Genomic DNA, 21,394 nt, shown 5'->3' with positions numbered 1-21,394 from the left:
GTGGGTGGAAGGTATTTGGGGCTGTTAACCAGCGGGCTATGGTTACTATTTGGCCACATAGCTGTTCTTCACTTTTAAAAGTAATTTCGGATTACACCTTCTCATATTGTTAAAAAGATTGGCTGGCACTGCAGGATTAGAATTAGCGTAAAGCTAACTGATAAACTCAGCTAGTTTATACAGCTGAGAACATTGTGGCCTGGAATGTACACTGAAGAGCAAAAGAGGGAAATTAGTTTATCTTGGGTGAGCGTTCACCATTTTGAGGAAATGAACATCTCCTCCGCTCCAACCTTCTGACCCTTCCTTGAGAGATGTATTTGCTGTACTCACCCACCCACCCCCATCTCCAGCTGAAGAAAAGAAATTGAAGGTAGGTTTTACAACTTCCATTCCATCCCATAGCTAGCAATTCCCCAGCTCTAAGCTACAACAAACACATCTGCTGCTCCAAGAGGTTGACAATCTCAGAGCAAGGATAACCAAGGGAGGAGGGAAGTAAGAGGGAATGGTAACTTGCAAGAGGGAGAATGGGATCTGCAGGGGTAACAACAAGAGCCACTGCTACAGACATGGCAGCTGGATACGGAACTTGAAATTCATTTTTGGAGCTTGGAAATTTGTCCAGAATTGTAGGGCAAAATTCTCAACCTTCATTACTGAGGTGGGCTCTCTGCCATACAGTAGTTATCAATCAAATCTGTGAGAAGACCTGCCAGATTGCTTTCTGAATGCCTGTTTTTGAAGTGGTCCCAGACAGACAATAGTAGAAATGAAGCAGCTTTGCCACAGTTATTGTGGTGGCAAAAATCTATATTAGCTGAACTTCTGCTAGCTATGCAGCCATGAACGGCAGTGGAACCCAGCCTAAAGTGGCAGAATTAAGTAAGTTGGGTGAGGAATGATACTTCATTCCTGGTTTGTGGAAGGGAACCCTAGTGGATATGCTGCTCTTGTAATTAATTTCTACCTTCCTTCATTCAAATGTATTCAAAGGAACTTATAACGGTAAAATAAGAATATAACATTACAAAAGTAATGCTCTAAAAGCAACTCCGTCAAATTTTGGAAGACAAAACCACAGTATAATATTCTGTAGACTCCTTTTCTCTGTTGTGCCCCCCCCAACACACACACTCAGGCCTACCTGGTTACAGGTGGGTAGCCGTGTTGGTCTGCCATAGTCGAAACAAAATAGAAAATTATTTCTATTATTTTCTACACGAAAGCTCATACCAAGAACAAACTCAGTTGGTCTCTAAGGTGCTACTGGAAAGAATTTTCTATTTTGTTAGGCCTACCTGGTGCCAAGAAAAGACATTTTTGTTTTCCTGGGTATTTGGGCAGCACCAGTTGTATTTTATGGTTAATCAGTTTTAAACGTGTTTTTGTAATGTTGTTACTGCATTTTTCACTTGCTAGTAAATTGCTTCAGGATTTTATTAGTGGGAAACAATATGCAAATTCAATAAACCTAATCTTAGTTTCAACTATTGTGCTGGAGATTCTTCACGTTCAATCCTACAACCTCCAGGACAACACAGATACTTTGCTACAGATAAATTAGGTGTGAACTTTTCACTGTGAACTTCAGCAGTCAAAAGTATTACTGTAGCCAGCTACATGTGAATTCTGTATAAATATTTGTCTCCCTTCCCATGACTCCACTAAAACACGGTGTTGGCCAGTGTGACAGGTTGTTTGATTGTGGTTAAGGTGGGTATTGGCTCACCTGTGAGCATTGGCTGGACTACAATACTAGCTACCCTGACAGATGAAATCGATAATACATTATGTGTAAATTATACACAGATCATCTGCACACTTGCCATGATATTGGGTGCATAGGAGATTATATAATACAGGCATGTCCAACAGGTAGATTGTGATCTACCTGTAGATCACTGGACATCTGTGGTAGATCACCAGTAGATCAGTGGCTCCCCCCAAAGAAGCTAAAAAACTTTGGCTCCCCTAAAAAAATCTCAACATCTTTGCCCTTCACCCCTAAAATGACCTGAACACCAAAAACAGGGCTTTCCTCCCTAAAAAAAAGCTCAACGTCACTTTCTTCTTCCCTGAAGAAGCTCAGCAACTTTTACGTGAACCCCCCAAAACAGGGCTTTCCTTCCTAAAAAAAAAGCTCAACAACTTTGACCAGAAACCCCCCCCCCAAAAAAGGGGGTAGATCACTGCCAGTTTTTAACTCTGTGAGTAGATCACAGTCTCTTGGAAGTTGGCCACCCCGATAATACATGTGATGCATAATACTGTGTGCAGTTTAAAAAAGGTCTGCGAAGACTCTGCAAATACGCTCTAGTTTTGCAAAGTTTCCTGCAGATGTTCTCAAACATTTACTGTGTAAGCATGTGTACTGCTTAACTAGGTATTATATTTCCAGTCTCCTATGTCTTTGTGTTTCGAAGAACAAGCAGGATTTCCTGTTAGGGCAGCCCTTTGATAGCTATGCTGAAGGAAGTGGAATGTGTGAAATCCTGTATATCCGGAGATGGCATCAGCAATAAGTGTGGAATGCAAATAGTCTTTAACAGGAAGTATGTGTGTGTGTGTGTTGCATGTGTCTATGCACACCGACGACATACTAGAGAAAATGCTTCAGAAAATTCATAAGTAGAAGTGCTCCGTAATAAAGTAGCAGGCCGTATAATGGCAAAAGAAGAAAAGTAAAGGATTTATAATGGGGTGCATGAGGTAGGTGTGGGTGTCTGTCTGGAGTTTAGTTTATAATAGTCTATGGCTCCAGAGCTACACGTGTTGGGAACTACCAATGGATGCAGGACTTTCTGATGTTTCTACTGCAGCCACTCAGTTGGCTCAACAAACATGCTGCTTTTCTGTTTAAAATTCCACATGAACAGCAGCCATAAAAAGATTCAGACTTCCATAGTCCACTGTGGAGGATGGGTGTGCCATGGGGCCAGTCCTAACAATCTAATTTTTATTTTGGAAAGTGGTTTTCTTGCTTGCTTCTCTGCTTGTTTTCTGTATGTTCAGACACCTCTTGAGATATCACTGCCAAACTTGGCACAAGGGATCGCAAGTGGGGGTGGGGATGGGGCGGCACTTTTTGCCAATGCTTGGTTGTCAGTCACCATTTTGAATCAAGATGGCAGACCAAAACACAACATTGGTATGATTTCACCCAGGTTTTGGTATAGGTTCAGCCTCCTCTCCAAATATTGTCGCCAGACTTGGCACAAGGGTTCCTGAGGTAGGGTGGCAGCCTTTGTCATTGTTTGTGGGCTGGGCACAGTTTTAAATCAAGTGGGTGGACCAAAACATCAGTTTGGCATGTTCCTGCTAATTTTTCGGCATAGGTTTGGCCACCTTTTGAGATAATGTCACCATTCTTGGCACAGTGGTTCCCGAGGTGGGGGCAGTGGACTTTGTCTCCATTGGGCACCGTTTTGAATCAAGATGGTGAAATGAAATGTGACTTTGGTATGGCTGCACCCAGTTTTTGGTTTGATGCATCCAAATCCACAAATTACACTATTAATTCAAAAAAACACAATATTCTCAGAATGTTAAAGTAAACTGTAGTATAATTTTAGACAGTCAACTGATTGAGAAGGTGAACATACATATGATGGGAATTTTGTATTTACAGTGAGATAGATTTCTTGGTGCCAGTAAGAATAAGGTTGTTCTAATTTAGGGCCAAAGTGCTTAGAAAAGCCAACAGTCTCACATTCAAAATGCTGTTCTTCATCTAAAACAGGCTTCCCCAACCTCGGCCCTCCAGATGTTTTTGGCCTACAACTCCCATGATCCCTAGCTAGCAGGACCAGTGGTCAGGGATGATGGGAATTGTAGTCTCAAAACATCTGGAGGGGTGAAGTTGAGGAAGCCTGATCCAAAATAAGCCCTGCTTTATTAATGATGAGTGGTGGCCAAGGATTTCTAGATGTTGATTACTAGTAACTTTTCATGTTGAAGTAATATTTCAATGTGCACATTATACACAGTATTTAACTAAGTTTTTGTGTAAGATAAATACCCTTGCAGGCTGAATTCAAAAGTGGGCAGAGTTGGAGCCCGAGATGGGTGGGTGCAAACCTTTTCTCTCTAGTCTTGCCATCTGTTTACCACCACTCCTCCTTGCCACCCGCATTAAATTAGGGCAAGGGCTACATGTGGCCCTAAAGTCGCAAGTTGCCCCGCACTTCCCTAAACCATAGTTGCAACTTACCACAATTTGTCATGCCAGAGGAGGAGACAGATCACAGTCCTGAGGCTCATTCACACAGCTCATTCACATAGCACTGAAATAGCATTTAGCATTACAGCTCAATATGACATTTGGCTCTCGAGAACAATTAAATAGAAAGCTTTTGTGTATTTGGTAGTGGAACAGGTTTAGAGGCTATCAAGCATTTTCAATTATTCCGAGTGCCCCTCTTTAATTTAATTCATGAAGGCTCTTCATTAGTAAGCATGAATTTCAGTGTTATGAACAGGAAGTTATTCTCTGCACCCATGGGCATATGTAGAAAGCCAGAACAAAAACCCCACCTATCTTATATAATTATGCAATTTGTATTGTCTTAACAATTATAGAAAAAGGAAACTAATTATTGGCGTCTTTTTTCACATGCTGAAATGAGCAAGGGCTCATGGGCTCCATTCTGTTGTTGTCGTTCAGTCGTGTCCGACTCTTCGTGACCCCATGGACCAGAGCACGCCAGGCACGCCTATCCTTCACTGCCTCCCGCAGTTTGGCCAAACTCATGCCAGTCGCTTCGAGAACACTGTCCAACCATCTCATCCTCTGTCGTCCCCTCCTCCTTGTGCCCTCCATCTTTCCCAACACCAGGGTCTTTTCCAGGGAGTCTTCTCTTCTCATGAGGTGGCCAAAGTACTGGAGCCTCAACTTCAGGATCTGTCCTTCTAGTGAGCACTCAGGGCCGATTTCCTTGAGAATGGATAGGTTTGATCTTCTTGCAGTCCATGGGACTCTCAAGAGTCTCCTCCAGCACCATAATTCAAAAGCATCAATTCTTCAGCGATCAGCCTTCTTTATGGTCCAGCTCTCACTTCCATACATTACTACTGGGAAAACCATAGCTTTAACTATACGGACCTTTGTCGGCAAGGTGATGTCTTTGCTTTTTAAGATGCTGTCTAGGTTTGTCATTGCTTTTCTCCCAAGAAGCAGGCGTCTTCTAATTTTGTGACTGCTGTCACCATCTGCAGTGATAATGGAACCCAAGAAAGTGAAATCTCTCACTGCCTCCATTTCTTCCCCTTCTATTTGCCAGGAGGTGATGGGACCAGTGGCCATGATCTTTGTTTTTTTGATGTTGAGCTTCAGACCACATTTTGCGCTTTCCTCTTTCACCCTCATTAAAAGGTTCTTCAATTCCTCCTCAGTTTCTGCCATCAAGGTTGTATCATCAGCATATCTGAGGTTGCTGATATTTTTTCTGGCAGTCTTAATTCCGGTTTGGGATTCATCCAGCCCAGCCTTTCGCATGATGAATTCTGCATATAAGTTAAATAAGCAGGGAGACAATATACAGCCTTGTCGTACTCCTTTCCCAATTTTGAACCAATCAGTTATTCCATATCCAGTTCTAACTGTAGCTTCTTGTCCCACATAGAGATTTCTCAGGAGACGGATGAGGTGATCAGGCGGGGGGGGGGGGCTCCATTCTGACACCATATGGGCTCCATTCTGACACCATACCAAACCATGGCTAAGACAATTTGACTATTATTTAAGTAATATCTAAATTGACAAGCCAGAAACCATGGTTTGAAATCAAGTTTGCATTCCTGTGTTTATGCTAACTATGGATTGGCATGATGCCTGAATCAAGAAACCGCAGTTATGGTTGTTGTTCTATGCCTTGAGGCTGTTGCTTCACAGAATGAATTCATGGAGCAAAGTGCAAAGAGGGTGAGTGATTTAAGCACACAAGAAAGTGACAATCATGGGCTCCAGGATATGTGTCTTGTTTTGTCCTAAGCCATAGTTTGGTGTGATATCTGGTAATTCTATTGAATTCAATGAATTAAAAGAATACTAGATTATACATAGTGCAAAGTGTTACCAGCGGTGAACGGAATATATTAGATTCCTGTGTTGCAGGAATTGAGCTTCCTTGCTAAGAGGAAATTCTTTGACATCATTACGATGTACTTTGGCTAAAAGCCTGACATGCTGAAGTGTATTTTTGTGATCTCAGGAAGCACAGCCCCTGGAAACTAGAATAGATGACAAACAGCAGCATTGATTTGGCCCTTGGCACCACACACTTCAGCATGTTTGCCGGTTGTTAAGAAGGAAGATGGCTGCAATTGAGTGGATTCCTTTTGATCTGAATTACTAGCTGATGGACAGTACAAAAATTCATTGCAGCTGGATGCACCTATTAAAAAGCTTAATTCCAAAAGAGAAACCAGTCCATAATTACTTGGGGTTCTAATGTCCCAAGAATTTTACGTTACACGGACAAGGAACCTTGTATGAAACCTGGCGGTGTGTCCTGTCACACGGTTTTTTCAAATGTTTAACTTTTATATTTATAACACCAAAACATATAGAACATATTTCAACATTTTGGATGCTGCAATTTCCTATTTTTTAATGTGTCATACATCATCTAGATTTAGCACACCCGCACGAAGTTGTGAGTTCCCACTCCCAAATAATATAGATGGTATTAGGCTAGCTAGATACAGTGTAGTTAGCGAAGGTACCTTTTTTTTAACTTAACCGTTTCCAGGTACTACAACAGCATAAATAACATTGCAAGTAATGGATAACACATGGAAAGGAGGATGAATCAAAATAATCTTGGCAAGCCCTGGCGCAAGAGTTTGTCCATTTGATTCCTGCTCTTCCCTTTGTGCCATATTCATGACATGCACACAAGGCTTCAATCCCACCAAAGAGACGCAAAGGCACTTTCTATTTCAGTGTGAAAAAGCTCTCAGCTCTACTGTTAAGTTCAAATTCAGTATGCACCAACAAATAATAACATAGTTAAGATTTATTGCTACAGCTGCTGTATAACCGAATAACTAATATGTTTGGATTGGGCTGGTGAGGAAAATTTCCTTATTTTCACCATTTGGTAAATGCTGAGTTAAGAAACATGTGATTCAAACTGGTCCTCTTTTGGAATTAAACTTTTTATAGGTGCATCCAGTTTGCATCCAGCCTTTTAAGCCTCCTCTTTGAAAACAATTACAAAAATATTGCTTATACTCTTCTAACATTGGGTCATCCTTATAATATTGCATCGGTATTATTGGGGCAGGAGAAAGATGTTATAAGCAGAAAGGTTTGAAGTTGGCCTGCTCTGTGTTTTGGTAGCTGCTGTTGTTCTTAAAAAACTTGCAACAGATAATTTCTCACTGGGGCTTGAGTGATCAAGGCCTCATCTGCACTATACAGTCATACCTCATGTTACGGCCGCTGCAGGTTACACCTTTTCGGGTTGCGCCCTGTGCCGAACCCAGAAGTACCAGAACGGGTTACTTCCAGGTTTCGGCGCATGCGCGGGAATGCTTAATCGCGCTTCGTGCATGTGCAGAATGCCGAATTGCGTCATGCGCATGCACAGATGCGGCGCTGCAGGATACGAACGATGCGGGTTGCGGACGTGCCTCCGTCACGGATTACATCCGTAACCCGAGCGTCCACTGCACATTTAAAGTAGTGTCATACCTAAAGATGTGAAGGCCTGGGAAAAACCTGGGGAAAAATCGGGAAAAACCCGTCGTCGTCCCCGTTTTTCCCTGAAGCCTTTTTTGTTGTTGTTGTTTTGAAAAATTGGAAAAATTGAAAAAATAAAAAATAGATTATGAAATGTTTTATTTTAACATGATGAATAAAACATTTTAAGATAAGGGGTTCAAATATTTTAAAAATCATTTCTAAAAAAATATGTATGGTATCAGATTATTCTGATTTCTGTGAGGACAAGCAAGTCCTAGGTTACAAACTGAACTCTCCAATGCAAGAACAAGATACATTTCTTCCTTTAGGAGGTGCTGTTGTCACCAGAAAAGAAAAAGGTTTCAGTTTTGTTTTTGCATGTGTGTGGTATGCATTGGTTCTCTTCCTCTTCACTAGGCCTCAAAGCACTGAAAGAAAATATAGAGCAACAAAAAGGGCCTGAAAGTATATACTTAATTACAGCTCAGAAAATGATTCTGATTAAATTTCATGCCCATTCATTGAAACTTAGTCCCACTTCCTTCTTCAGTTCTTTTTATGAGAATGTTTTTTTAAACACTGTGGAGAGGAAATATGAATAATTGTTACTTCTGGATTTTTAAAAATTGTTTTGTGGAGTTTTTTTTTGTTCCACATAAACTAGTAAACAGTTCAGGACATTGTTGCTCCATTTGTTACAAATACAAATAAATATTATTTTAAAAGTAAATTCTGTTTGTAATAATTGTTTGGATACATTATATTTTTAGTATGCTAGTTGTGATAATTTTATGCACATTAAAATTGTCCATAGTTATATTTTATGTTTCTAAAGTAACAGAATGACTTTCAATCTGGAAAAGAAAAAAGAAGTGCTAATGTAGCATTTTTTTTTCAATTTTTCCGAAAATTTTCGTTTTTTTCCAAGCTTCAAAATTTCCGGAAATTTTACATCTCTAGTCATACCACTTTAAACAGCCATGGCTTCCCCAAAGAATCTTGGGAAGTGTAGTTTGTGCAGAATCCTGAGAGCTAAAATTCTCAGAAGGGTTGATTGCCCCAACACCAGATGGAGGGCCACAAACTCACCGCTTCTGCTTTAAACCACTGAAGGTGTCTCTCGCTTGACCTACCTGCTCCTTCAGATAACCTCATCACTCACGCATCACGAAAATACCTTTTGGGCATGGCGCCTGTTTCTAGGCTTCTCCCGTGAGCAATTGTACCATTTTTCAAACGCTGTAGGTTTAGTTCTCTGATACCGCACCTGCACATTCTTGAAAAAGAAAAAAAAGGGGGGGGGGAATCTGTTCTCTGAGCTGCCTAAGTGGAAAGAAATCATTTCAGAGTTTCCTGACTGATTCATAATTCAGAGCAGCAGTTTCAGACCGCAATATACTTTGCATCCCTGGATGCTGTGTTGAAAGGATTATGAGCGCAGGCCTAAAGCTGTGTGCATTCAGGATGTTTCAGCAGCCCCCCTTGGGGCAAGTTGGAGGGGGGAAAGAAAGGCTGTGTTCTTTTCAGACAGTGCAGTGTCTGAAAATCTTATTAAAGTGTGCGTATGCAGTAAAGATAATGCTTTATTTTGGGTATTGGTATTAACATTAGAATTAAAACATATCAGTAAACTCACCATACACCACAGCTTCCTCCTCTGTGCTCTAGAGAGGTAGAGCATTTATATTACTTGTCTCTCAAGAGAGTTTAGAGAGAGATCCTGAATGCATGTGGCTGCGGACAACTCATAATTCTTTCATGCGTCTAGGAGCGCAGAGTTTATTGCTGGCTGCTTGGGCTGCTTTAAATTATAAACTATACAGGAAATTTAAATGAGACGATCTGGAGCAAAGATTTCTTTCTTTCTTTCTTTTTTAATTTGAGTTGATTGCAGTCCTTTGTGGGAGACACAGAACAGGTTTTGCTGCAGTGGAGGTTTCATTCATTCATAGCCACCGTCCATTTATTGTCTTCTGAAATGAGAAACAAAAGCCGCACCGAAACAGAATATTGTTTAGGCTGATAGCTCTGTGTGGTAGTAGAGACAATCTTCTCTCTTTATGCACAATGCCCAGCAGATGAACTGCGCTCCTTGACCAGGGCCTCTCTATGCTTATATACATGTTGATAATATTTCATTTAAAGGGCTGGGTTGGCCAAAACAAAATTTCTTCCACAGTTTGACCTTCACCCTCTCTATTTTATTCCCAAGACCTTTATTCTATGTTGTACCGTATAACTCCAAGGATAGCTCTTTATTCCTTTAAAAATAGGCTTTCTCAAAATCCGGCCTCGTGTTCCCTTATTATTTTCTCATTTCCCAGTGCCTGCTTCATTACTGCTTATGGGGGATTTTTGCCTTTGTTTTTAGCTCTGTGTTTCCCCTCACAGTGGTAGTATTTAGAGCAGCAATTGTCTGGTGTGGAGACACCAGTCTGCCTCTCCTGTCTTTTGGATCCAACTTTCCCTCGGGAGGAGTCACAAGATTATAGAAAGACTGCTTAAAATAAAATAAAGCAACAGTTTCAAACCTGAAACCAAATTGAACTCCTTTTGTAACTCCATGAAAAAAGAAAAGAAAGATTTTAATAGATAACAAAGGTACATATAACGTCTCTGTTTTCAATTAATAAGAGCAGGTCGGTTACATTTGGTATGAGATGCTGACAGTGCTTTTTTTCCTTAAAAAAAAAAGTTTAGGGATACTCTCATTTTGACTCAAGAAAATCACCATTTTATAGTTCAAATCGGGAAAAATAAATATGATAAATGGACAAAAGTACAAAGATTCACAAAATGTTTAGGGGTATACCCCAGAAAAACACTGGATTGTGAGGTTAGAGCAGAGAGAAGGGAGAGAGAAAGAAGTGGGGAATAATGATATTTCATTCTTTTGCATGGTATATGTGCACAGTTTCTGTATCAGTGTCAGGTGGACTCCCAGCACCCATAACAAACCAAATTCCCCAGGATTCTTTCTAGGAAACTATGTGCTTCATATGTGCTTCATGTGGTGTTGATGTTACAGTATGCTGAAATGCATTGTATAAGATTTGGCCTCTGATGGCCTTGTTTTTGAAGTGTTTGTAGAGGTGAGAATCTCAGCTTTCCTGCTGGATGCGTTTTCGATACGTTAGCATTTAATTAAAGTGTATTTAGCGAGGTGTGGCTCAGGCTGCTCTGCGTTCTTCAGCTGTGTGTTCTCTAACTGACCCTATTTTCTTTTAGGGTGGCAGGACACAGTGCGTACAGGAAGTCTGCCCCATTCTTTCATGTCCCCAGCATCTCAGTCATACTCCATCCGGACAGTGTTGCCCAAAATGTTTGGGTGAGTCGTTGTTTAAACAGGCATATTGCATGTACTCTGTACGTTTTCTTTCAGACAACTCACAGACATTTGAGGAAGCTTATGCATAGTTATAAAAGGGATGTGGGTGGCGCTGTGGGTTAAACCACTGAGCCTTGGGCTTGCTGATCAGAAGGTCGGCGATTCGAATCCCCGCGACAGGGTGAGCTCCCGTTGCTCGATCCCTGCTCCTGCCAACCTAGCAGTTTGAAAGCACGAAGTGCAAGTAGATAAATAGGTACTGCTCTGGCGGGAAGGTAAACAGCGTTTCCATGTGCTGCTCTGGTTCGCCAGAAGCGGCTTAGTCATGCTGGCAACATATGCTAGCTCCCTCGGCCAGTAAAACGAGATGAGTGCCGCAACCCCAGAGTCGTCTGCGACTGGACCTAACGGTCAGGGGTTCCTTTACCTTTATGCATAGTTTTATAGCATCAAAATTTTTGAAAGAGAACAATTGCATCAAATAAATGGAATATAGTTAGAAAATTATATCTGTTACAATGGTATTATCATTATTATTTTCATATTTATTTCTGTTTTTCTTTATCAGGAATTAGGCCAAATCTTGGCCACTTAAATTTGGTTTTGTATAGATGTCAGATGTACTATTTACTTTGGAGAATAAATGTGATCTTCTGAACTGGATCTGGAAGATTATTATGTACATCTGTTTTTGCTCTCCCCAAGTGAGAGCAATGCTGTATTATATTATATTTTATTTATTTATCAAGACCATCTTAAACCCACCCTTCACCCAATGATCACCGGGTGGGTTAAAATAATATTTAAAAGAGGCAACAACTATCCAATGATTAGAGCAGATAAAACTGCAATCCACATGAAAATGTTTTGCAGAAACAGACTAAAATCCAGACGCAACCTTAGCAACGTTGTGGTTTGCTTGCTTTTTTTTTTTACAGTCAGGTGGTATATAAATTGTATGAGATAAATAAATAAAACAGTCGTACTTCTGGGTGGGTTGGGGAAGATGTTCCATAATCAGTGTGTCACTACTCAGATGGCACTATCCCATATCACCACCCAGTGTATAGAAATATAGAAATTCTGGTGGTGAGAAAAGAAGGGCCTCCCTTCCAGAATGAAGAATCTGGTGAGGCTGCTGCAGGGAGGCATTTCTTCACATCCCTGGTCCCACGTTGTTTAAGATCAACACTGGCACCTTAAATTCTGCCTGGAAGCAAATAGGGAGCCAATTAAGAACTTTAAAGATCAGTATATGATCCCTAATAGCTACTCCAGTGAACATTTTAGTGGCAGCATCCTGAACTAATGATCATTTCTGGACCGTCTTTCAGTAAATCCTCTTGCAGAGAGTACATTACAATAATATAAATAGGAGGCTACCAGGGTGAGAGTAACTGTGGCTAGGCCACTGTATCCATGAATGAATGCAGCTGGGGAACAATCTGAGGCTAGAAAGATGCAGTCCGTGCCACTGAGGCTACCGGGATGGAGTGACAAAGTTGGATCAGGGGGTATCATCAGAGTACACATCTGTTTATTTATGTAGTTATTTAATTTATTAAGCCACAAATGAGTACAAAGCCATTTTTATAACAGTAACCAATATACAAAACCAACTGGAGGTGACGAGTTCTTTCCTTGTGTTCAAAAATGGTATATATAGTGAGGGCTGGGGTCAACTAAATAGTTCTGCTAACAAGGGCTCCTGCTAGCGCAACAGGGCTTCCTCCCCTTTCCTCTGCTATGTGACCCCCCCCCCCAAGAACAGCATGTAGCAGGAGGAAGGGGAGGTTGTTCCATCAGAAAAGCTGATATGCTTGCGCTGATAGAACATTTGTTTTAGAGTGATATTGAATTCTTCCCTGAATATGTGAAATCAGATGGCTGCTGTACAGACTAGATGATCCATGGGATCCCTTGATTATATCATTATTCCAATAAGGATCTACACAACTTGCATGGGGAGGGGGGAGCATATCAGCTTAGTTGGTTAGGGCATAGTGCTGATATCGCCAAGGTTGCAGGTTTGATCCCCATATGGGACAGTTTCATATTTGTGCATTACATGGGGTTGTACTAGATGAGCCTCATGGTCCCTTCGAACTCTACAATTCTGTGATTCTATGTGCTAATGGTAATTGTCTTTACATCCTGTGTGCTAGTTAGACTCTTCTAATATTGTAGCTGTACTTCCAGGAAAGTACAGCTAACCCCATTGAGAAAAGGCTGCGTACCCAGTTCCCTGATCCAAGAACTACCACCCCACAGCTCTTCCATCTTGTTGGGATCAGCCTCAGTTTATTGGCCCTTATCCAGACCACTACTGTCCCCATCCAACACCTGCAAGACATCCCTGTGGCTCCAGTGATAATGAGAAATAGAGTCCTTGACATCAGCATATGGCTGATTACACTCCCCAAACCCAGCAGTAGTGTTCCAGCACTACTCCAAAGGAGTATCTCTTGAATTGGGCCAGGTATAGCCTACATGGCATCTTCCAGGTGATGTTGTAATACAGCTCCCATTATCTCTGACTATCTGCAGTGATTTGCTGGAGATGATGAAAGTTGTTTGTAGGCCTAATTGTAGCATCTTGTTAGCTACTGCTGAACTGGGTGGTGCATGTGCTCTAGCTGGCAAAATGGCTTGCTTCTAGATATACCTGCAGTATAAAAGGGAGATGGAATGATATAACTGGCTTTGGGGAGGATACGACAAAGCAAGAGGCTTTGTTAGTGAACAAGCTAGATAACTCATTTATTGTTTCCAGCCTTGCCAGACCAATATAATGTGCTTTCATGCAATGCACGGCAATGCAAAGGATGTGTTGTCCCATATGGGATTTCTGAACATCTTGAACTGATTTTCATAGGACAGTCTTGGCGTTGACTGGGATTTTTCATATCCTGCAAGACTTGGCTGGCATGCCATAAAAGTTGTACTGAATTATCTTCTGGGCTGGTGCACATCATCACTTAGTGATTACTGCTTTCTAACTCAAAACATTACATCAATGAGATTGTTCTGCAGGATGTACAGAGCCATTTTTAAAGACGTGTGCTTGTTGTAAGAATTGGCAATATCATTGCAGGTGGGGATTATTCAAACGTCTGTTCGCAGTAGATGAGATTTGTTAAAGGCACACTGACTCCAAACCAAAATGTGACAAATATACTATAAACCAGACTCTGACAGGGCACTTGTCTTATACCAAGCACACAGACTCAAGTGCTCAAATATATTAGCTCCAGCATGAATATAAGTGCTGTAATATACATATAAGAACTTTGCACATCCAGGGTTGTCTCCATTCTCTTCAGTGTTGAAGAATGTTCCATGGCACCGAAAATGAGAGGGCCTCTTTTCCCAAGAAGCTCTGAGTGGTCTGTCAAAGCTCCATGATGTGTGTTGTTGATTCTAAAAGATGTAGTTTTAAATGAGAGGGTTCCCTAACCTTTAGTCCTTGATGGCATACCTAAATGTCTAATCAGACGTGAACCCTCAGCTTCTCAGACTAAACCCCTTCAGTTTTTCATGTGAACACCTCAAAACAATATTCAGCATTAGTTTTATTGTAGCGCCACCATCTTCTCTTCTCTTTGCTTCTCTTCTCATGTGGCCAAGAGAGGACCAACTGGGAGATGCCTGCCTACTCTGCAGCATGTGGGTTTCATCAGGAGTTGGCTCAGAGAACAGTCTGCAGTCAGGAAAAAGGAAGTACTTCTTCACACAGCGCAGAGTTAATGGGATTTGCTGCCACAAGATGTGGTGACTGCCACCAGTTGAGATGGATGTGAAAGTGGATTAGAAAAAAATCATGAAGGATGAAGCTATCAGTGGGCGCTAGTCATAATGGCTGGACACTGCCTCCAAATTCGGAGCCAGTGAGCCTCTAGATCCCAATTGCTGGTTAACAACTGTGGAGAAGGACTAATGCCCTCAAGTCCTGCCTCTGGCCTTCCCAGAAACATCTGGTTGGCCACTGAGATGGGCCTTTGGTCTAATCCAACAGGAATCATCTTGTAGCTCGTTGTGGAAGATCCTTTCCACCTTCCTCAGACTTTGCCTCCAGATTCTTAGAAGAGAGGCAAGTGTTCCTGTCCCCAGAGATTTTTCATACTGCAGCCAATTCTCTTTTCCATTCCAATGCAATAGAGCAGATGTTTTTGTGGGCTTGTGTGAGGCAGTAGGATGGGGATGAAATCTGGAAAACAGGTGTGAGGGAGAACAAGTTTTGAGGTGGCTAGCAAATGTGTCCCCTCTCAATTGTTTCCAGATATTACATACATAGTTATATCTAAATCCTCTCCAACACATCTGCTGTGTTGTGATGGTTCTGTTACAAGACAACCTGTAAAAGCTATTGGCCTGTTGTGTTTTGTTAGTACTGCTATCCAAACCCTTAATAATCTTTACAACAACCCCTCCAATAATTAGGTCAGAGTAATCATTCACCCAGGAATTATATGATTTTATTCATAATCCTAATAGAAGGTTGAATCCAGACTTCCCATCATGTGCAGAGTAGAACCATAGGTATAAATGGGGTTTAAGTCATGATCAATTTAAATCCTACTGGTATCAGTGTGTCTTATTTAAGCATGACAAAATCATAGAGTCCAGAGTGAGCTCTTAAATTTGAAATGAAACTTTTGAAAGCAAAAATACTTATTGGTACAGTATAGTTATACATGCTAATCATCTCTAGAAAGCCCAGCTATTTAAAAGTTTATTTCCAGGTAGCTTATTAGCACTGGTGTAACTGAACCCTTGGGGAAGCTGCTGTGACTTTGCCTCCTTTCCTCAAGCTGTAAAATGGGGATAAATCTACATTACAATGTTGTCTGTATCTGTCTGTACTTCAGTACTGAAATGGCAGCGCTTGTCAAAAATGGTGACAAATATGGGGGCAATCAGATATAAGGGACTCAAGGGTTGTCTTGTTTGACCTTAGAGTTTTACGTCTTTGCGAAACAAAACAAAATTCTTAGTAAAGAGCATAGAAGCACATTTTAAAGTTAGGCCAAGCCATAAAACATGGGCTTTGTGTGTATAAAACCCAGGTCCAATTCTTGGCTTCTCCTAAACTAAGACGACTCCATTGTTGCAATACATTTTTTGTTTAGTTTTTATGGGATATTAATCGTACATTTGTAGAAATCATTATATTGCATTTAGTGTTTGTGGAGATGTTTTTAATTGTTTTTAGAACTTTTGGGGGGTTGTACTTTATCTATTTTTTTTATCTTGTTGTACACTGCTTCCTTTGGTTACAGGCTGTGAAGCAGTCCATAAATGTGTTAGTTAGTCAATTAATTAATTAAAGTGAGACCTGCAGCTAAATGTTGCAGTATGTAGTGTTCCTGTCCTAGGTATCCCATTCCACTAAACCTCCCTTCTGGTTTTCCACATTCATCCTCAAAAGTCAGTTTGGGTTCCCCATATTAGCTGTTTTCTTTCCCCCGCAAAAATATAAATAAATTGTGCTTCTTTAAACCTTGGGGTTTCACCGAGCTTATTGATGTCTTTTTTCTTGTGGGTGGTGCCATTTTGGCCACATAAGGACTGGTACGCAGATAATTGAGTTTACTATTATTTTTCAAACAGATCTCTGGCAGTAGGACTAGGAAAACCCTGTACCTGGCCCTCAGGAGTGCCACTGCCAGTCAAAATAGATGGCCCTGGGCTAGATGGATCAATAGTATTATGTGATTATAATTTATCCATACCTTTATTTCTTTATTTAAACTTATTAGTCGCTTGTCACCCGAAGATCTCCAAGCGACCCAGCAAAGAAAAATATACACTACATAATACCATAGGGAGGAAGGGGGGGAATAATCTAATACATTAATATTTGATATAACATGCGTGGAAAAATACATACTGGCCATGTAAATAGTAGTGAACAATATTAACAGTACTCTAATAATAAACAGAGCAATACTCTGACCTGCTAATTACCAAATGAACAAAACCTCAGTCTCCCTCTATTCCAAAAATCATTCACATCGAACCAACAATTTTCCCCATTGAACCCAGAAGTCTAGTGTCAAGGCAAGCTGCTACAAATAAGTACCGTATATACCCGAGTATAAGCCGACCCAAATATAAACCGAGGCACCTAATTTTCCTACAAAAAACCTGGGAAAGCTTATTGACTCAAGTATAAGCCGATTCACCTTTGCTGCTGTGGAGGAGGAGGACGAACGAGCAGCCCGAAAGCAGCCCTTTGGGCTGCTCCTTCCTCTTCCTCCTTTGCCAAGTTTGTATTTATGTGAGCAGTTCAGGAATGGAACAAGCTGCCTGGGGAGAGTAAATAACCGCTGTTCTTGTACACTTCTTAAGGAATGGTTGACAGGGGAGACCGGGTGGCGGCACGAGTGGAGAGAAAGGGCTTCTTTCTCGCCGCCCCCACCACCCGCCTCACTCGAGTATAAGCCGAGGGCAGCTTTTTCAGCACAAAAAATGTGCTGAAAAACTAGGCTTATACTCAAGTATATACAGTAGTTTAGAATACCTCCACTGCACAAGTTTCATAGAGATTTGCCAACATCGTTTTATAGTTCCTTGTCTTTGCCTCAGGTAATCGGTAATTTCTTCAAAACAGAATAAAAAAGGATTAAAAAACAAATCCTGTACTGTATAAATGGATTAAAACAAAACAATCCAGTCAATAATAGTTTGCAGATGAGCAACAGCTAATATATTTGTTGACGATGCAGCTCCCTTTAAATCACATTCTTTTTCCTGTCGTTTGTATTTCCCAGGGCAGAGGAAAGTGTTTGATCTCCCATTTGGAAGCTGCCTCTTTCACAGTGATGTTTATGACAACGGAGCCTCTTTTGCATATGACAATTGTACTAAGTGTACCTGCAGGGTGAGTTGGTAGTAAACCCTTCTTCATGTCATTTTCATGGTACAGCAAAATAAAAAATTCTTTCCAGTAGCACCTTAGAGGCCAACTAAGTTTGTTCTTGGTATGAGCTTTCGTGTGCATGCACACGTCTTCAGATACTTCTTCTTCTTCACACGAAAGCTCATACCAAGAACAAACTCAGTTGGTCTCTAAGGTGCTACTGGAAAGAATTTTCTATTTTGTTTCGACTATGGCAGACCAACACGGCTACCCACCTTTAACTGGAATCATGGTACAGCAGTGATACTTTTATAGTTTGGGGGCTACAGTGCTTGCTCCCGTTGACTTTCAGATGCATCTCTTAGTAAAGTAACATCATCTGAGACCCTTCTTCTTTTGCCTCTTCCGTGAGAAGCCCAAAAGGTGGCAACATGAGAATGGGCTCCCCATTTGTGCAATGCTCTTCCCAAGGAGACTCACCTGATGCCTTTGTTATATATCTTTAGGCACCAGGCAAAAACATTCCTCTTCTCCCAGGCCTTTGACTAATTAAGGGAGGGGACCCAGGTGGCGCTGTGGGTTAAACCACAGAGTCTAGGGCTTGCTGATCAGAAGGTCGGCGGTTCGAATCCCTGCCACGGGGTGAGCTCCCGTTGCTTGGTCCCAGCTCCTGCGCACCTAGCAGTTCGAAAGCACATTAAAGTGCAAGTAGATAAATAGGGACCGCTCCAGCGGGAAGGTAAACGGTGTTTCCGTGCGCTGCTCTGGTTCGCCAGAAGCGGCTTTGTCATGCTGGCCACATGACCCGGAAGCTGTCTGCGGACAAACGCCGGCTCCCTTGGCCTATAGAGCGAGATGAGCGCCGCAACCCCAGAGTCGGACACGACTGGACCTGATGGTCAGGGGTCCCTTTACCTTTACCTAAACTGGGGGGGGGGTATTGTTTTTATTTGTTACTATGTTATGTATTTTTGTGCTCTTATGTAAATCACTCTGTGATCCTCGGATGAAGGGTGGTATAGAAATTGTGTGTGTGTGTGTGTGTGTGTGTGTGTGTGTACACCCTTGTGCAAATTAATTGAAACAAATAATGTAGTTTATTGTACAAAACTCACATATACATGTACAAAACTCACATATACTGTACGTACATTAGTAACGGATATGACCTCTGCTATTTTTAAGCAGCATTTGAACACGGTTTGGCATGGAGTCTACTAGTTTCGAACAGTCACTGTTGATTTTTCAGATCCCTGTACCACACTTGAATCAGTGCCTGAATGAGAGTCTCCATAGTCGTACAGTCTACAGCACAGAGGCGACTTTTGCATATACAGTGGTACCTCTGGTTACGAACACTTCTGGTTGCGAATGCTTCAGGTTACAAGCTCTGCTAACCTGGAAGTAGCTTCTCCTGGTTGCGAACTTTGCCCCAGGATGCGAATGGAAATCGCGTGCTGGAGGCACACGCGCAGCGGGATGCCCCATTAGTGAAAGCGCGACTCAGGATAAGAACAGTTTCAGCTTAAGAACGGACCTCCGGAACAAATTAAGTTCGTAACCAGAGGTACCACTGTAGCCCACAAATTCTCAATGGTATTTACGTCCAAGGAATTCCCTGGCCAATCAAGTACCTGTATTTGCTGCTCTGTCATGAATTTCTTCACCACTTTCGATGTGTGACGGGGGCTAGGTCCTGCTGCAATATCCCAGTACCATCAGGATACCTCTTTTCCAGCTCTGGAATAATTCTCTTTCGTAGAACCTCAATATATTGTGGCGAGTGCATCATTCCTTCTATTGGCTGCAGGCTTCTGACGCCATAATGATCAACTGACTTTTCGTGTTTGTTTTGAGTAAAGGATTACGAGTAAGATAGAAAACATGCTTTGTTTCAGTTAATTTGCACAAGGTTGTGTGTGTGTGGGGGGGGGGGGGATAGGCACAGCCTAAAAGGTTCAGTGTTCCTAGCCATTGTCCTTGTCTCAGTCCCCATGCATATTACATCTGTGTAGATATTCTTATATTGGCATCAGTTTAGCAACCACTTCATGTATCCAGTAGCCACTAATTGAGGAGGGAATGTAATCCTCTTCATCCTCTTATCTGCAACCTCTCTTCCTCCCTTCCTCTTTCCCTGTAGGATTCCACTGTGGTGTGTAAGAAGAAATGCTCACCTCCTGGAGATTGCATTAAAGGCAAAGAGCAGTGCTGCAAGGAGTGTGTCTCGTACATGTCCCCAGAGAAAACAAAAGTGTGCAAGTTTGGCAACAAGATCTTCCGGGTAAATGCTCTTTTTTTAAAAAAAAAGAAAGAAAAAAGAAACTGCCCCATGCGGGTATCATTGCAACACTTGAATAATCATCAGGTTGCAATGAATCCAGAGCAGTGGTTTTTATCTTTTAGTAGTGCAGAGAGGCTCCCACACAAGGAATTAAAATAAAACAGAAAAAAGATTAGCTTTCTGCAGTCTGGTAAACTGACTCCTTTCTGCCTAGGCAGACAGCCCTGCTGCTTCCCTGTGCTATAAAATGCATTATAATGATGTCCTTCAGTTTCCTTAGCACATCCTGATAGCTATAGTAAAGGTATTTCTCTGTGGCCTGTAGAGAGCATGGCTGAATGGCCAAAGCCAAAATGGAACCTCCTCCCACCTGCAGGTGAGCCAATAGGAGCTGAATTCACTTTTTTTGGATATAAAGTACACAGCTATAGATACAGACAGTGCTTCATGAATTGGGAAGGCATGCAGTAATAATCTACTCCTGCCCTCCTCCTACCCAAGGTCATTGGGGATTCCCTCCCAAAACACTCCCCATATTATTGGGTGCCTGCTTGTTTTTTTTCAAGCCATGCAGAATTTCTCTCTCCCCGCACCCTACCTCTCTGTTGGAACTGATTTCTGACACTGTGTGGACCATCTGTGTGTTGAGAGATCCTGGGATCAGATGAAAAGTTAAATCCCTTATGCACATAGCATTTACTCAGCCAATGCTGCTTTTCATTAATTTGCATTCAACCCCCCGCCCCCCATTGCACAAAGCTGCACTGTACATAGGTCCTGGAAACCCTGTTTACAGTCAGTTGAAAGGAACTACTCTTCATTCAGTTGGTGCTTACACACAGAAAAACCATTGTGCCACCAGCCAATTGTCTCTTTCTTTATTTGCATGCATTCTCTCTTATACAAACACACACATAAACACACAACTCCTTGTGATTATCATATTGACTTGTACTCACTACTTCATGTGTGTTTTGTGGGAAATAGCCTTTATTTTGTTTTGCCGTTAATACTTGCTTTGGTCTGTTGAGATCTGTTAATAATTATTTTTTCCATATGTCCACTACTTCTTGGTGTATTGCCTCAGTTTTCAAAACTGGGATTATAAATTGAGCAATCTGAGGGGGATCATGCCAAGAAAGGCATTGTAAAGTTCAGAAAAGTGTAAAATCAGATTATTTTCTGATCTACACATTAGTCTAAAGAGTGCAGATCAGGTCAGTTCACATC

At 41.5% G+C, this 21,394-nt stretch overlaps 1 protein-coding gene across 1 annotated transcript in view; it reads left to right on the top strand.

Annotated features, from left to right (window-relative positions):
* The window catches only part of BMPER (BMP binding endothelial regulator), a 158,436-nt gene that overhangs the window by 69,797 nt on the left and 67,245 nt on the right, over positions 1–21,394 (top strand). The window contains exons 7-9 of the mRNA XM_033165204.1: positions 10,919–11,018; positions 17,792–17,901; positions 20,024–20,164. Of these exons, the coding sequence (XP_033021095.1) occupies positions 10,919–11,018; positions 17,792–17,901; positions 20,024–20,164 (351 nt within the window). The remainder of the gene's footprint in view (positions 1–10,918; positions 11,019–17,791; positions 17,902–20,023; positions 20,165–21,394) is intronic.

Source organism: Lacerta agilis, chromosome 12, assembly GCF_009819535.1.
Source record: "Lacerta agilis isolate rLacAgi1 chromosome 12, rLacAgi1.pri, whole genome shotgun sequence".
Taxonomy (NCBI): Eukaryota; Metazoa; Chordata; class Lepidosauria; order Squamata; family Lacertidae; genus Lacerta; species Lacerta agilis.
This window is presented reverse-complemented; position numbering and strand designations above follow the sequence as displayed.